The sequence below is a fragment of the Delphinus delphis genome, chromosome 17 (genome assembly GCF_949987515.2).
Source record: "Delphinus delphis chromosome 17, mDelDel1.2, whole genome shotgun sequence".
In the NCBI taxonomy this organism is placed as follows: Eukaryota; Metazoa; Chordata; class Mammalia; order Artiodactyla; family Delphinidae; genus Delphinus; species Delphinus delphis.
The window spans coordinates 15,428,947-15,447,320 of NC_082699.1; the positions used below are offsets into that span (position 1 = coordinate 15,428,947).

An 18,374-nucleotide genomic window follows, 5' to 3' on the forward strand; every position below is an offset into this window, starting at 1 on the left:
TATGTACCCTAAAGTGGAGTTGCTGGATCATATGCTTTTAAGGATATATATTTTTGGATTCTTTGCATATTTATATCTTAAAAACAAAACTGTCATGTTGCTTTAATACCTGATTTTTGAATTTTTTGTTTACTATACTGTATTTTCCTACATCATTAAATCTTTTTCTAAAACATGATTTTTAATGCTTACATAGTATTTCACTATATGCGTGAATCACAATTCATTTAGTTTCCTATTGTGGGCAGTTTTCCTCCAACAGTAACACTGAATGAGCATCCTTAAAAATGGTGCTTTTGTTATTTTTTGATTTGGTCTCAGAGTTTTTTTTTTTAACAGAATAGTTTTCCTATTTACATTGCCCTTCTCTCCTCCTTCCCCCATAATGAATATGTCTTACTCACTTCAGTCATTAACTTTCAAGATTTCTGGTTTTTCGACTTCCTTGCTGTCACTTTAGGTTATATGGACTGCATTTTCTTTCGTCTTTTTTTTTTTCCTAGTGATTTGTAAGCTACATACACTTAAGTAGATGTAAGAAAACTGGGCAAATTAACTTCTCTTAATGTCAGTTTTTCATTGAAATGTGAATAGCATGTGTCTTAAAGGACTGCTGGGAGATTCAAGATGAGCATTTAAGTGCTTAGCATAGTATACGGCACAAAGTTACATGCTTAATAAATGGTAAATATTTTAGTAGTGGTAATCTAAAAGTTTAAAAGAAACATTATATTTTCTTTCTTGTTAAAAATTTTAAGAACAAAGCAGGGGCTTCCCTGGGAGCACAGTGGTTAAGAATCCACCTGCCAATGCACGGGACATGGGTTTGAGCCCTGGTCCGGGAAGATCCCACATGCCGCGGAGCAACTAAGCCCGTGCACCACAACTACTGAGCCTGTACTCTAGAGCCCGCGAGCCACAACAACTGAAGCCTGTGCGCCTAGAGCCCGTGCTCCACAACAAGAGAAGCCACCGCAATGAGAAGCCCGCGCACCGCGACGAAGAGTAGCCACGGCTCGCCACAACTAGAGAAAGCCTGTGCACAGCAATGAAGACCCAATGCAGCCAAAAATAAATAAATGAAATAAATTTATATATAAAAAAAGAACAAAGCAGTTTTCATTGATTTCACCCTATATAAGATAAAAAAATTAACATACTTTTATTTCCTTTGTCCTCTTCTCCGACTTTGTTTTTGTTGATAAATAAAACTATGATAATACTTTTAATGCATGACAAATATTTTTATTTCAATAATTCCTATTTATATTTACATGAAGTTTTTCTTTTGCTTTTTTTCCTTCGCCCACGCCGTGCAGCATGTGGGATCTTAGTCCCCCAAGCAGGGATCGAACCTGTGCCGCTGCAGTGGAAGCCCAGAGTCTTAACTACTGGACCGCCAGGGAATTTCCTACATGAAGGTTTATGACTATACCAATAATAAGCCAGATAAAGAACTAAGTCTAGGGGGCTTCCCTGGTGGCACAGTGGTTAAGAATCTGCCTGCCAATGCAGGGGACACGGGTTCAAGCCTTGGTCTGGGAAGATCCCACATGCCACGGAGCAACTAAGCCCATGTGCCACAACTACTGAGCCCGCGTGCCACAACTACTGAAGCCCTCATGCCTAGAGCCCGTACTCTGAAACAAGAGAAGCCACCGCAATGACAAGTCGACGCACCGCAACGAAGAGTAGCCCCTGCTCTCCGCAACTAGAGAAAGCCGGCGCGCAGCAACGAGGACCCAACACAGCCAACAAACAAACAAACAAACAAAACAAAACTAAGTCTAAGTAATTTGTTCTCCAGAGCTCTTGATTTCTCAGCCACATACAGACAACCCTCTGTACTGGTCACTTTTTTCTGTTATTACTCCTATACTTTGAATTTTACTTCTATTATGGCAGTTTTCACATTGTTTTCTTGTTTGTTTACCATTCTACCTCATAAGGCTATGAACTCCTAAAAGGCAGGACTCCTGTCGTATTCTCATCTTTATATTCCCAGTGCTTAGTACTTAGTGGTAGCTAATATTAATATATTGCTTTCCACGTGCCAAGCATTGACTTCAGGGATTTACAGGCATTACACACTTAATCCTTCTCCTAGTATGGGGTGGGTAGCATTAATCTCTCCATTTCACATTCTTTTTACATTCTAGATAATTGAATCACAGGAGATAGCAATAAATGTCTGATGGAATAAGGTTTAAATTATATTTTATTTAGCTTGAGAGGTTAATTATCCTTCTCTTTGCCTATTCTAAATAGTATTGGATTTTTATGTGCTTGGAATACTTTAAATAAATTTTCTCAATGATGGGTTTTTTGGGGGGAAGACAGGGCAAATATAATTGCATGTTTGGATTTACTATTTAGGAATTGAAAGTGTGTTTCTGGTTAAAGACTGGATTGCACACCTGCATCTTTTGTTTCCTCCTAAAACATCAATAAAATTACCATAAAGGGATATTTGAAAAATGGCATAAATCCACAGGGGTGAGGAGAATGGACCATATCAATAAAATTTTAGAAGCTAGAAAGAAGACAGGTGAGTGAGAAGTGACTTATCAGACATGAAAATACTGAAGTCTACACTGGCAGTGGTGAAAGCTGAGACCCAACCAGATTTACACTGCAGAATTCTCCAGTCTCAGGACGTGGGGCACCAGGAAAGCAGAAGCAGAGGGTGAAGTGAGGAGCGGAGGCCAAACAAGGATTTGCTGAGAGTGTATGTAACAAACATTGAGATCTTCAGATTCTCTTCCCGTTTTGAGCGGTTTGACAAGCACCCCAACCCCGCTAAGGGAAAAAACGGGAGATTTAATTTTTGAAGAGGGTAAAACACAGGCACAGATAGAGGTAGTGACATAATCCTGAAAACAGGAAGACTGTTGTGAATATATGCATTTCCCCAAGCCTTCTTTCCACACTCAGCTCCTGTAATGCTGGCAGCCAGGCCTTTATCCAACATGAAGCTTAGAAGAGTCTCTTCTGGGAATTTTACCAGCTCAGGAAGAAAGACTCTAAGATTCCAATGTTGGAGGTTCCCCAACTAAACAATTCATCCAGATGACCCTGCAGTGAGGCTCACAACCTACAGGGCTCCCAATAGCTCTGAGGTCTCCCTTAGAAGACATCAGTAAATACCACATCACTATGCATCTGAAGAAAGCCTTTCACACTGAGGAGAGAAAATAAAAACAAACTAGTTTGTAGGCCACACATTATGAAGAAGGAAATTTCCAAACCCTCCCACAAACCTCCCCTCGATAGCCCCAAGAAAAACTGCCCCACAAAAAACTGCAATGTCCTCAGAGAGATAAGAAGTTGCAACTATGGAACAAGAAAGGATAGTATGAAAGGAGCCTTTAGGGGCAAAAAGAGCTCCTGAAAGTTAAAAATGTGAGAAGAGGAATGAAAAAAATAGGATTAAGAGATAAAGCTGATAAAAACCTCCCAGAAAGTACAGCAAACAGGCAAAAAGATAGAAAATAGGAGAAAAAAAAGTTAAAGGACGAGTCTAAGAGTTCTAACAGAATAATAGGGGTTTCAGTAAATGAAACAGAACAAAACTGGTGAGAGAAGATATCAACGAGCAACTGTATTTTTCTGCCCAACAAAGCCATACCATCAAAGGTAATTCTGTGTGCCTCTCTTCCTCAAGACCTTGAAAAGCCTACCTAATGATCCAAATGTATTTTCAAGTTTGGTTTTTATTTAAAAAAATTTTTTTTGGCTGTGCCATGTGGCATGTGGGATCCTAGTTCCCCGACCAGGGATTGAACCTGCGTCCCCTGCACTGGCAGTGAAGAGTGTTAACCACTGGACCGCCAGGGAAGTCCCTCAAATTTGGTTTTTAGATTCTGGAAGTCATAATGATAAGTAAACCTTTAACGAAGTAAGTTAGATTACATAAATTTTTAAAGCCTACTCTTGTATTAAAAAGAGAATCCATAAAAAGTACACAAAGAAGCTTAAATTATATGCATTAAGCTTAACTCACAGGACCATATTACTAGTAAGTGACAATAAAGCGTCACTAAAAAGATGTGTAATTATCATTAGCAACTAAAGGCTCAGTACTTTCACGGGCTAACTCTAACAAACATTTAAAAGTCAGATAATTTCACTACAATCTATCCCAGAGCATAGAAAAAGAAGGAAAATTTATGACTCCCAAACCTGATAAAGGCTGCACAAAAAAACTACCACCCAATCTCACTAATGAATATTGTTATAAAAATATTAACTAAAATATTAACAAATAGAATTCAAAAGCAAATTTAAAAATAACATCATGACCAAATAAAGTTTATTCAAAAAAATGCAAGGGTGTTTCACTATTATAAGATCCCTGAAAATAATAATAAAGCTATGGAGAAAGCTGGTAAGATCATCTTCCTAGACATTGCAAAGACATATGACAAAATTCAACTCTGAAATAACAGCATGTAAGAAAACTGAGGGCTTCCCTGGTGGTGCAGTGGTTAAGACTCCGCCTGCCAACGCAGGGGACACGGGTTTGAGCCCTGGTCCGGGAATATCCCACATGCCGCAGATCAACTAAGCCCGTGCGCTACAACTAGTGAGCCCACGTGCCACAACTACTGAAGCCCAAGCGCCTAGAGTCTGTGCTCCGCAGTAAGAGAAGCCACCGCGATGAGGAGCCCACATACCACAACGAAGAGTAGCCCCCGCTCGCCGCAACTAGAGAAAAGCCTGTGCGCAGCAATGAAGACCCAACACAGCCAGAAATAAAATTTAAAAAAATCTATTAAAAAAATTGAAATGACTATAACTTAGAAGAGTTTCTCCTTTGCCAAAAAAATCAAATCCTTTAATATTAAATATTGACATGTAAAGTCTTTAAAAATCTGCTAAAAATGTAACAGATATAAGGTACAAAAACATGAGACACTAGTGTAATGGGAGCAATTATTTTTGAAAGGCATTAAGAACTGACATTAAGAACTATTATGCTTTTGTGGTTTCTAAGTGTATGCTTTATATATTGCAAACAATTACGATTTTATAGTTGCTCCAAGGGCAAATATTAAAGAGATGTTAGAAATCATCTCTTGTCTGATTTAACCTGCTGCAACCTGTTAATGAAAGTATTTGATGTTATACAAAAATGATTCCAGGAAGTATATTTCCAGCAACTATAAAAATATGTGAAGACAATCTACAGAATGGGAAAAATTTTTGCAAACCATGTCTCTGATAAGGAGTTAAGATCCAAAATATATAAAGAACTCATACAACTCAATAGCAAAAAAAAACCCCAATTTAAAAAATGACCAAAGACCTGAACATTTTTCCGACGAAGATACATGAAAGACCAACAGGGACATGAAAAGATGCTCAAGATTACTAGCCACCAGGCAAATGCAAATTACTGGGTTGGGCAAAAAGTTCGTTAGTTTTTTCCATAAGATAGCACTTGTTGTCTTTAGCTTCATTCAAAACAGTTTTGTTAGATTGTATTGTGATAGCTGTCATATCAGCGTGCATTAAGAATAAACTTATCAAAATTGAATTTTTGTGTAGCCATTTTATTATTGAAGATGGAAGAAAAAAAGCAACATTTTCGGCATATTACGCTTTACCATTTCAAGAAAGGTAAAAATGCAACTGAAATGCAAATAAAGATTTGTGCAGTGTATGGAGAAGGTGCCGTGACTGATCGAATGTGTCAAAAGTGGCTTGCGAAGTTTCGTGCTGGAGATTTCTCACTGGACGATGCTCCACAGTCGGGTAGACCAGTTGAAGTTGATAGCGATCAAATAGAGACATTAATTGAGAACAATGAACATTATACCAAGCGGAAGATAGCCGACATCCTCAAAATATCCAAATCAATCACTGAAAATCATTTGCACCAGCTTGGTTATGTTCATTGCTTTGATGTTTGGGTTCCACATACATGAAGCGAAAAAAATTTCTTGACCGTATTTCTGCACATGATTCTCTACTGAAACGTAACGAAAACGTTCTGTTTTTAAAACAAATTGTGACGGGCAATGAAAAGCGGATACTGTACAATAATGTGGAATGGAAGAGATTGTGGGGCAAGTGAAATTAACCACCACGAATCACACCAAAGGCAGGTCTTCATCCAAAGAAGGTGATGTTGTGTATGTGGTGGGATTGGAAAGGAGTCCTCTGTTATGAGCTCCTTCTGGAAAACCAAACGATTAATTCCAACAAGTACTGCTCCCAATTAGACCAACTGAAAGCAGCACTCGATAAAAAGCATCCGGAATTAGTCAAGAGAAAATGCATAATCTTCCTTCAGGATAACGCAAGACTGCATGTTTCTTTGATGACCAGGCAAAAACTGTTACAGATTGGCTGGGAAGTTCTGATTCATCTGCTGTATTCACCAGACATTGCACCTTCAGATTTCCATTTATTTCAGTCTTTATAAAATTGTCTTAATGGAAAAAATTTCAATTCCCTGGAAGACTATAAACGGTACCTGGTACAATTCTTTGCTCAAAAAAATAAAAAGTTTTGGGAAGATGGAATTATGAAGTTGCCTGAAAAGTGGCAGAAGGTAGTGGAACAAAATGGTGAATACGTTGTTCAATAAAGTTCTTGGTGAGGGGAGAAGGAACTGGAGGAAAGTACTCAAAAGGTACAAATTTCCAATTATAATGTAAGTACCAGGCATATAATGTACAACATGATGACTATAATTAACACAGCTGTATGATACGTAAAAAAGTTAAGAGGATAAATCCTGAGTTCTCATCACAAGGAGAAAATTTTTCTTTTCTTCTTCTTTCTTTTTATTGTATCTATATGATATGACAGATATTAGCTGAATCATATTACACGTAAATCAAACCATCATGGAAAAAAATATGTAGGTGTGGGTGTGTATCCTATCTTATAGCCAATCCTACGAACAATCATACATAGAATGCATTTATGGGCAGAACCCAATCTTTTTTTTTTTTTTATATATAATCTACAAAAACTCATTTGGAGAACCATTCTTTTTCAGGGTCTGCAAATTGCCTTATCTGTCAATGTGCCTGCAACGCCTCCTTTATTATTCCCCTCCCACTCTCCACGCCAGAGCTCAGTTATGGCTTTCTTTGATATTTTCCAGGCTGAAGGCAATTAAGATTTCTTAAATCAGGGGATCAGAAATTCCAATTCTTCAGTCACCTGCGTGGCTAATGCTTTAACTTGCATAAAAACTGTGTTAAAATTCTCTTCACATAGGCAGGAGGGGAAAAGGAAATGACATCAGAGGAGCTTTAGGAAAGATCCGAGGAACTGCAGCGGTGGCCTTCCCATGCATCAGGTAGAGCACTGATCTAGTTCTGCCACTTCTGTGACAGACAGACTTTGTAACGATGGCTGTCTTAGAAAATGTAGAGCAGTCAACAAAAGCTGTTGGAATGATTTTTCTCTGAGAAATTAAACTTAGTTCACTAGAAAATTCCTGAAAGTTACATCCAGAATCAAATCCTTACTGAAAAACCTTGCTAACTTTCTACTATTTACTAAAGGGTTCTTGGTGGATATTATCTCTCTGTTGTATTTTTTTTTTTTCAAAACTGGCAAGCAGAAAAGATCAACTAGTCATCAAATACTTGGAGACTTAGTAAATTTTAACCTTCTTCTTATAGAACTTTTGCTTCACAATGAGTCTTGTTAATATTTAAAATAATTGGGTTTTACTGACTTGATAAAAATGGAAATTGGAAGCCACGGTCATCAGTAAATTAAATATTTTATTCAGATTTTAGTGTAATTAGAATTCATATTTTGGGGCTTCCCTGGTGGTGCAGTGGTTGAGAGTCCGCCTGCCGATGCAGGGGACGCGGGTTCGTGCCCCGGTCGGGGGGGAACCCACATGCCGTGGAGCGGCTGGGCCCGTGAGCCATGGCCGCTGAGCCTGCGCGTCCAGAGCCTGTGCTCCGCAACGGGAGAGGCCACAACAGTGAGAGGCCCGGGTACCGCCAAAAAAAAAAAAAAAAAAAAAAAAAGAATTCATATTCTGGGAAAATATTTACAAAGTCTTAAAAAACTGAGTTTACTTTTTTGATTCTCTGTATTAGTTTTCCTCCCAAATCTTAAAGTAGATAGGTCCTCATACTTTATCTTAATCAGAAGGCAGTGAAACAAAACTTAAATAGAATTCAGATAATATGGAGCTCCTTGGCATCAATTCGCTCCATGAATCTGAGACAGTATTCCACTGAGAGGGGGTGGTGACGGGAAGCAAGATGTGGGAGGCTTTGGGGCACTGATACTGTTTCCTACATTTTTTTTAGGTTAAAAAAATCTTTTTTTTCTTTAATTGAGGTAACATTGATTTATAACATTACATACGTTTCGTGTGTACAACATTATATTTGTACTTCAATATACCCTACAATATGCTCCCCACCACCAATTTATTTTCCATCGTCACGGTACGGTTGATCGCCTTTACCCATTTCACGCCCCCACCTCCCCTCTGGTAGCCACTACTCTCTGTTCTCTGCATCTACACCATATTGTTGTTTCTTGACCTGCGTGCTGCTCATAGGGTTTGTTCAGTTTGTAACAACTCACCGTTGCACACGGATGATAGGTACGCTTTTCTGTTTGAATACTCTAATAAAAAGCTTAAAGTATGTGGTCTGTTCATGGCAGATGGGTGGCAGTAACTTCCAAGCACTGAATATTCTTAATCTGCAATTAGGTATAGATCTAATATCCATAATTCTGTGATAACCGATAAACCAGTACTGTGATACCCACGCCTTTGAGACAGAAGACTCAAGGAACCACCTACTGTCTCGACCCCTTTCATTTTCACTAGGTCTGGTGTGTGATGGCGAAATTCTGTATTGTCCGAGAATACCAAATACTTTTTGAAGTAGCAGCTATATGATGTTTGTTTTCCTTTGGTACCATGAGCAAATTATACGAGATACTATCATATTTTCAACAAGAGCATTTAAAGAACATTCCCAGAAATTAGTTGGTTTATAAATTAAATTCTGTCAATCACTGCATACTGAAGAAAAGGGAACACTGGTTTGAAAGGTGGCATGGATACCCATGACTTCATTTTCTCTTTCTCATTCTTCTGTTCATTTACTCGCCTCTTTGGAGCTAGTAAATTTACTATGTGTAGGAGAAGTACCCATTACCTCCTAAGTGCCAGGGACTGAGGATCTAAAGATGAATCTGGGACCTGCCTGTGTCAGAGTGGCTAGCTTGTCATCAAACCTATTCCCCCTTTTTCCTGGGCACGAAGTTAAGCTCTATTTCCCTGTCTCTGCACTGTCAGGAGTGGCGCCGCATGACTGAATTTATAGCCAATGCAAGAGATGGCCGGGTCTGTGAAAACCTTCCAGGTAAGATCCCTTTCATGCTCTTTCTCCACCCGCTGGGTTGATGGAGGTGAGCACGGCGACCTCAGAAGCCAAGGAGTGAGGTTAATGGAATCACAAGACGCACGGAGCCTGAAACCTCACTTACAGGAGGGTCACTCACTAGTCAGCACCCCGTTTTGGACTTTATGTGACTGAGAAGTAAACTTCTTTCATGTTTGAGCCATTATGCATTTCTGGGTTGGTTGACCATAGCGACTAGAATTAACTAATATTGTGAAGCTAAGGAGTTGATTACCTTTTCAGGTACTTACATACAAAAAAAACTTACAATACAATTTAATACAAAATAATAAAGGTTATAGGAAAGTTAGTGGAGGGAATAGTGAATTATGCCTGGAAAGGGTTCTTGAAGTAACATGTGGATTAGGTCTGAAGCATGAACAGATAAGAGTCTGTCAGGGAGACAAGTTGCGGGGAAGGGGCAATGCCTAGTACACGAAGGCACGAGCAAAGGCACGGCCGCACAGAGCGTCCTTGCTAACTATGCCTGTGAGGGGAGTGATGGGAGCGAAGACCAGAGAAGTCTGGGGCCAGACTGTGACACGGTCAGGAGAACAAACATTACCTTGTGTGCAGTGAGGGCTGTTTCAGGTTTCAACTGAGACGGAGAATGAAGGTCAGATTGGAAAGGGGGGAGCCTGCAGACAGGAAGACTGAGCAAGAAGAAGTGGTCATGGACATGGAGAAAGAGAGGCGCCATTGCCAAATATTTCTGAGGTTAAGAACTAACCTGATTAGATGGGGAGGGCCGCGGGGAGGGATGCAGGGGAGTACGCGGGTGAAGAGGAGTCAGCTTCTATCTTAGAAGGAAAAAAAAATCTTAAGTACTGAGAGAGTAGATGTTCTGAAGTCAAAACACAAGTACAGATTGTGGGGGAGAGAGAACGAGAATTAGTTCAGCTTCAAAGTTGACGAGTTTGAAACACCCTTTTGAATCCCTCAGATAGGTCACGGGGGATTATGGGTCTGGCCGGCAACGTGTTTACTTTAGGGATGGGTCACCTTTTGGGAGTGAGAGCACAAGAGAACCCTGAATTTAACTGATGGGTAGAAATCCCTAAATCACCCTAGCAGGAAATGCTAATCTATTTTTTTTAATTTAAATTTTATTTATTAAAAGAAGGTAATCAACTAATTCAAACAAATAATTTTAAAAAGGCAGATGGAGTGAAAACTTCTCTTTTCCCGTTTCTCAAGCAACCCAATTTCTCTTCCCAGAGAAACCAACGTTAGCAGATCTTCTGGATCTGCTGAGGTATTTTCACTCAGATAAGCAAATATGTCTGGTCTTTTTACAACACATATACACAGACCCCTCCCCCCAGCCCCGCCTTCCCCGTCTCAAGGACGTTCACGTACCTTAGTGTGGCGCCTTCAGTCTTAATCACATCTCCATCTTTCACATAAACATACTGCTGCTCTCCATCTCCTACAGTTTCTTTTCTCTCGGGATTCCGTGGGAGTTTTTTAACGCAGTATGTACTGTCTAGTCACAAAACACGTAAAATATATTAAGTCACACTTTAAATGATAATTTAGCCATTTAAGAGATCAACTTCCATACGGCGAACACTTGAGATTGGCTGCAAAAAATCTTAACGGTAAGAGGCAACAGAAAATGGGATGAATTGTAGCAGCATATCTCTGGGATGGTAACTATTTCCTCCACCTTAACAAAAGAGTTTTTTATTCTCTCATGTCCTTCCAGGTCTACATAAAAGCCTTTTTTTTTTGTAGTCACTCCTCTTTTTTTTTTTTTCCCCCCCGGTACGCGGGCCTCTCACTGCCATGGCCTCTCCCGTTGCAGAGCAACAGGCTCCGGACGCGCAGGCCCAGCAGCCATGGCTCATGGGCCCAGCCGCTCTGCAGCATGTGGGATCCTCCCGGACCGGGGCACGAACCCGTGTCCCCTGCATAGGCAGGCAGACTCCCAACCACTGCGCCACCAGGGAAGCCCGTCACTCCTCTTTTATATAAAAATTTGGAAGTAGCACTTCACAGTCTCAGCTAGGTTTGAGATCAAGATGGGTGTTGAATACTGTATAGCACTGGGAACTTTACTCAATACTCTGTAATAATCTATATAGGAAAAGAATCTGAAAAAGAACAGATACACGTATATCTATAAGTGAATTACTTTGCTGTACACCTGAAACTAATACAACATTGTAAATCAACTAGACTCCAGTAAAAAATACAGATTAAAAAAAAAAAAGATGGGTGTTGAAGAGGCAGTAATACCAAAACTGGGAACTTTTCCCTATCTAGGTGCCTAACACAGAATAAAAGAGATTATGGCATCACGGCAGTACTTAATAATAAAAGGATAATAGTATAAAGTTCTTTCTGTGAAAGCTGAAAGGAAGTCCCAAACCCGGGGCTAAGATATGAAACCATTAAAATAAATGTAACCCATAGTACCCTCACTGACACAAAGAAAATCAATGACTTAACCAACCAATAGCTGAGTGGCAGTCATCTAACCAGTATACCATGTACAGTGAATACAAGGACCATGACACCAAAATGCTTAAAAACTGTCATAGTTGGGGGAAATAAAACACAAACAGGCAATAATTAGAGAACTATACTCAGTCCCACTTAAGGGATACTAAATGGACAATTCAGCTAATAAAAGCAGCAGGTGTTTAGAGAAAGGAGAAACAATTAGAAAGATGGCAAAGGGTTCAGAGAAAGACCTGTAGGTAAGGGAAACAGCGTTAGGAAAGGCACAGAAAGGAGGATGAGCGTGGCATGTGTGCCAAACAACGCTACCAACTTGCCTAAAGCAAAACCCTGGCTGGAAAGAGTGGGACAGTAAGGTGAGCTCAGATCATGGAGGGCCTTAAAGTGCCTTTCAGAGAACAGGGGGATTTAAACGTTACAGTATGTGGCTACCATACACTCTTTAGGAAGAAACTGAAATAGTGTTAATAGGTGGATTAGTATGGCAGCTGTAGGTGGGGAGACTGGAGAGGGAGAGATCAGAAAGACCAGGACGGGGTGACTGCAATTACCCTGCTGGAAGGTAATGAGCATTAGGGCTACAGTGGTGTCAATGGAAATGCGGAGGGAGAAAAACACATGCAAAGGAAAACTGACAAGGCATAGAAATCTGGCTAGTAGGAAGGATAAGGGATAGAAATATCGCAAAAATAATAAAAATAAAACAACAGCAACTAGACCTTCCCTCTCCAGCGCCAAATTCCATCGCTTTGTATCTTGAGAGGCTGAAGCAAAAAGTAATATGCTATTCTGGGAGCTGACGTTACACAGTAAGGCTGTCTTCCATTTAGAGCGAGACAGCAAGGTGTTTTTGTTTGTTTTTATTTGTGATCTGCATACTTTTGTTTTTCAGTAAGGAAGTGGAGATACTACATCTCTAGTTGTGAGGCAGATGATCCTTCCAAAAAACTCACAACTACCTCAAAATTACAAAACAAATGTCACACTATAAAATAACTCCGTGCCAGTTTTTAAAATTAGGGGCCAATTTGAAAACACATATCTTATTCACAATAGCAATCTACACAGGCAAGATGGAGAAGGGCATGCTGAAATCAATCATATGATAGTAATTATTATTTCAAATAAAAGCTTATTGAGATGTAATTCGCATACTATAAAATTCACCCTTTCGAAATGTACAATTCACTGTTTTTTTTTTTTTTTAGCGTATTCAAAGAATTGTACAACCATAACCACTATAAAATTTTAGAACATTCCGAAACCCTTTACCCAATGGTACTCACTCCCTATTCCCTCCTTCACCCAGCCCTTGGCAACCACTTATCTACTTTCTGTCTCTGTCAGGTAATTATTTTAACAGGAGGAAACCCTCAGTCATTTGCTAAGGTTTATGGATTATAATATCATTGCCAATGCTAATTATTTAAGCTGATACATGTGATATTGCTCATGTATAATACTTTCTAACATTCTAATTGAATAGCAAGAAGCAAACATTTGACTCCTAGGACTCGGATGTTAAATACATGGCAAAGGCCCAACTTCAGCTGCAAAATAATAATAATTAGATAACAAAATATATTTTACAAGATTTACCCCAAACCAAGCAAAACAAAAAACTTGAGCACCCTGGGGCTATACAGTTCTCATGTCTGGTAAAATTCTGGCTCCCTGTAAGCCACTAGGAGTTCCCAAATCACACACTGATCATATTTTAAATTTTTGCAGGCAGATTACTTCAGAGTTACCGTAACTTCCCATAGAAATCTTATAAATGGCATTCATAATTTTGGTGTGGCCTGTAAAAACACAGGAAGTGGGCTTCCCTCGTGGCACAGTGGTCGAGGGTCCGCCTGCCGATGCAGGGGACGCAGGTTCGAGCCCCAGTCCGGGAAGATCCCACATGCCACGGAGCAGCTGGGCCCGTGAGCCATGGCCGCTGATCCTGCGTGTCCGGAGCCTGTGCTCCGCAACGGGAGAGGCCACGACAGTGAGAGGCCCGTGTACCGCAAAAAACAAAACAAAACAAAACACAGGAAGTTAGCATTGTAAAGTACTTGAAAAATTCTGCCATACTAATAGTTAAACAAAATTATAAAAAATTTAAACTATTAAAATATGGAATAAAAAGAAATTATAAAGCAAAATGGAACAAGAATGCTAGTGATTAAGGATTTAGAGAATGAAGAAATACATGGAACTTTTGGGGAGAGATCCTGAAAGGTACACCCAAACAATTTCAGTGCTGAGGAACTCAAGGTCTGCATGTAGCTGGTCTAGCTTCAATAAAGTTCAGAACGAAACACAACAAGCCACTTCTCAAACAAGTATTAAAGTTTTCATGGCTATAAAGCAGTGTCAAATTTCTTTTTGATTTTCTTTAAATCAACATAATAGGTAATCTATCACATAAATATTCATTATTTGTAGGGAACCCCAAACTATTTTAATTTTTAATTTAAAGAAAGTGGGTCAGCTGTCCAGTAACAGGTGAATGGATACACAAATGGTGGTATATTCCTACCATGGATTACTACTTGGCAATAAGAAAGGAACAAACTACTGATGCATGAAACGGATGAATCTCAAAAACAAGATGCTAATGTGCAAGAAGCCAAAGAGTGATGTCGTATCCTTCCATTCTAGAAAACTTTAGAACACAGGCAAAACTAATCTATGGTGCTATAAAGCAGATGAGTGGTTGCTGGAGCTGGAGGGGGAATCACTGCAGAGAGGCATGAGGGGACCTTTCTTTGGGGTAGTGGAAGCGTTCTTTATCTTGACTGGAGTGGTCACATAGGTGTTTGCCAAACTATACATTTTATGGGTACATTTTATGTATGTAAATTCAAGCTCAATAAAGCTGATTTATGAAGGAGAGAAATGGGGCCATAAACATTTCAATTTTTCAAGCTGACCTGCATGCTAAAAGAGCTGCCCAAAGCTAATTAAGGATCCTTGGCATAGTTTTTTAATGCACAAAATTTAATGATGGACAAGAGAAAGAAAGGTGAGGACAGGTCAGACTAAGACAGAGTGATTTCCTACGGAGGGCAGTCCCTTTGGATTGGAAGAAAGGAGGTTAGAGGGTAAGAGACTGAGGGGAGACAGGTCTTTACAATGGGCCGCCTGGTGATATTGGGAGCTGTGCCTGAGAATATCTTGGTGTCCCAATTATAGTCTCAAGGCCTAAAAAGATAATTACAAACATTAAAAAACACTAGTCGAATGTCTACATGCATCCCTTTTGTGAATGAACGTTCTTGACCTCCTTGTCTTTCCTGTGCCTTGGACACACACAAAGTCCCACTCCAGTGTCTCTGCCCCGGCAATGCCCTCTGCTGGGTGTGCCCTCCTCTCAGACACTGTACAGCTCACCCCCTCTCCCTCCACCCCAGACACCACTGCTACCACCCTCCTCCGCTTTACTCTCTCCCCCCTTGCCTTCATGTAGCTTCATTTTTCTTCATAGCACCTGTCACCACCTGACCTAAGATTCATTTACCATTTACCTTCTCAACTAGAACGAAGCTCCATGAAGGCGGTCTTTGTTTTGCTCACTGCTAGGTCCCGTGTGCCAAGCACGGCACCTGGATTTAGCAGTGCCTCCAGTATTCACTAAAGGAAAGAATGGATGGATGGATGGATGGATGGATGAATCTATGTGTGTGACGGTGGGATGAGGGAATAAGGGAGATGATAAGGTGTCAGTACTGAATAGGTTTCAGGGACAGAGAATTATCAATACAATGATCTTTCCCCAGTATTTCAGTTTATTGTGGTAATTGCCTTATGTTATGGAAGACGTGAGGTCACATTTAGAATGTGGACAAGAACATACCGCCTCACAGTCCTCAGGCCAAACGTTCAGCACAGTGCCTGGCACACAGTAAGTGCTCAACAGTAGTTAGTTATTAAATCTGAAATAGTAATTGTCATGCAAACTAAATTAAAAGTGATCTTCATCACTGGGCAAAGGGGAAAAATAAGAGGGCAAAGAGATCTGAAATAGAAAATAGGACCTTTCCTTGCCTCCTCTGTTAAAACCGGGGATAGTGTTCAAGTTACAGTAATTTCTGTAAAATATGTAAGTAAGCTAGTAAATGGTTTATTAGCTTACTTAGCTCTGTTAACCAAAGTAAATTATTCCGAAGACACAGTTTTCTTCAATGAGCTTAATGAATGTTTTCTGTTTACCATTACTGATGTTTTTACAAATATCTCCTATGCCTCCGGTATGATCACGGTGCCAGTGGGTCACTATGATTTCCTGGATGGCTGTGTTAAATTCTGTCAGAGCCTGCTTTAAACAGATGATATATTCTGGGATTGCTGGTTCTCCAGTGTCAATGAGAATTCTCCTGAAAATTAAATGGAAAATAATCATACAGTCGGAACACAGAGTTTGTATCAGCATGTTTCTCACACAGATAATTTACATTACATTTAAGAAACTGCACAAATTGCCTTGCTTCCAACGTGCTTGAAAAGCAGCTGCATGTTATTTCAGCTTAACTATAATCATCTCACCTTCAGAAAGTTCTCTGAAAAAAACTTATAAATGTGAGTCTGAACAAGGAATAATAGCAATGGTATTCAACACTTACATAGCACTTAAAATAAATAAGGCACTGTTCCAAGGACCTGACATATTTTAACAATTGCATTTCTCGTAACACCGTTTTGAAGTAGGCATTTCATTATTATATCCAGAAATTAAGTAACTTGCCCAAGGTTACTCTGCAAAGATAGGGCAGAAGCAGCATTTGCACCCAGGTATTCTGGTGCCAGAAGAGGCACTTTTATCCACCCTGCCTTTGAGATCTTTTACAACATCCTCAAATATCTCGGAGATATGAAAGAATCTGATTCGATGGTATCCCTAAGGAAACCCAGTCTTCTGCACTATACACACAACCGATCCCCGAAGTTTTACACGGGCTGCCTTACGTGAAAGTGCAGGCAGCAGGGAAGTTTCGGGGAGTGTCTGAGCTGCTTCCTTTCTCTACTCAGACCACCTCATTAGTTATCTTTTTCTGCTTGTGGTTCTGAACCCACCTTCTACTTTGTTTGCCCTTTCTCACTATTTTATGGGATGATGGTCTTTCTCTCTGAAGTTTTCTGGAAGAAATCAGGGTGACATTTTCCTCCTCCAGAACCAATTCACTGACTTCTTAAATTCACGCTGTTTCACAGGAATCCCTCCCGAATTCAGGCTGGGGGAGAGATGATTCATCTTGATGCAAAGTTTCAGTCATTCTATTTGTGTATTAATTCATCAATAACTGTTATGATCTGCTATGTGCCATGCCTTTCTTGCAAGACAAAAACCCATCTTGCCCTGGAGAAACCACCTTTGTATGTTAATGATGACATCTGTAACAGCAATTTTAGTACATGAACGATGTTGTTGACTACAGCAATTTTAGTCATCTGACTCTGGTGGATGAATATTTAGGTAGCAGAGGACTGAGGGCAGAGGGGACAAGAAAGGGAGTAAAGTTTCGGATAGAGAGATTAGTCATAAACTCGGTAAGGAAACGTGGCTTTAGGGGGACTTGGTTTCACAGTCACTTGTCCATTCAAGACACACTGTGGGTCTCTGGAGGAAGTGGACTACATGGGAAGCGCCTAGAATCATTCTTCATGTGGCGTAAGTACAACCTCAGCTGTAAACTGGAAAAAGTTCCCTCCTTAACAAACAGCAAGTCTATCAATGAAGTCTGTGAAGAATTAGTGCAGAGGATCAGACACTGTCATCTCTAGGTGGGCTGTGTCCTTCACAGCCCAGACAATACCCTATCTTAGGATGTCATTTTGCAAATGTGAGTTATGCTAATCCAGGGGACAAGAGAAGAGTGCAGAAGAACCTGTACAGGTCTGTGACCAATTTATTCACCAGAGCACAGGGCCTGGCATGCAGTAACAATCTGCTACGTGAACGGAGAAAAAAATTCTTCAACTAATGGGAGTTAGTGTCATCAACTTCCTCAATTAGGTATTTTCTATCAACATTGAGATAGCTATTAAATGGTCTCTGTCAATTTGCTGTCCCTCTCACAAAATCATTAAGTACTTTCTGAGCACCTACTATAAACCCAGTATTGTCTGGATGTTATAAGGGAGGAAAAAGTGAGTAAAGTAATAGCAGACGTGCTTTCCCCGTTCTAGAATTTAAATCCTTTAGGTATGAATTTTCACTTAAATTTCACTGAATCCTCATAACATCCGTCTGAGGTGAGTACGATACAACCCTCACTGTATAGATAAGGAATCTGACGCTTAGCGAATCAACTGTCTTGTCCACAGCTATGAGCCAGGTACTGGGACCTGATAATCAGAGCCCAGCGTCTTAACCCCAACTAGTCCAGTAGACTGCCTTTTCCTATTAAGAAGAAATAGTATACTCACCCTCAAGGTATTTACAATTTTAATAGTAAAGATTAAAACTCCATCTTTTAGAGGTTCTAGGCAGAGGAGGAATGTGGAAATACTCTT

The 18,374-nt window shown here is 40.0% G+C and overlaps 1 protein-coding gene across 1 annotated transcript in view; it reads right to left on the reverse strand.

Moving 5' to 3' along the window:
- The window catches only part of LACTB2 (lactamase beta 2), a 31,143-nt gene that overhangs the window by 8,589 nt on the left and 4,180 nt on the right, over positions 1 to 18,374 (reverse strand). Inside the window, exons 2-3 of the mRNA XM_059994755.1 lie at positions 16,074 to 16,237; positions 10,767 to 10,893 (exon numbers count right to left, since the gene is read on the reverse strand). Of these exons, the coding sequence (XP_059850738.1) occupies positions 10,767 to 10,893; positions 16,074 to 16,237 (291 nt within the window). The remainder of the gene's footprint in view (positions 1 to 10,766; positions 10,894 to 16,073; positions 16,238 to 18,374) is intronic.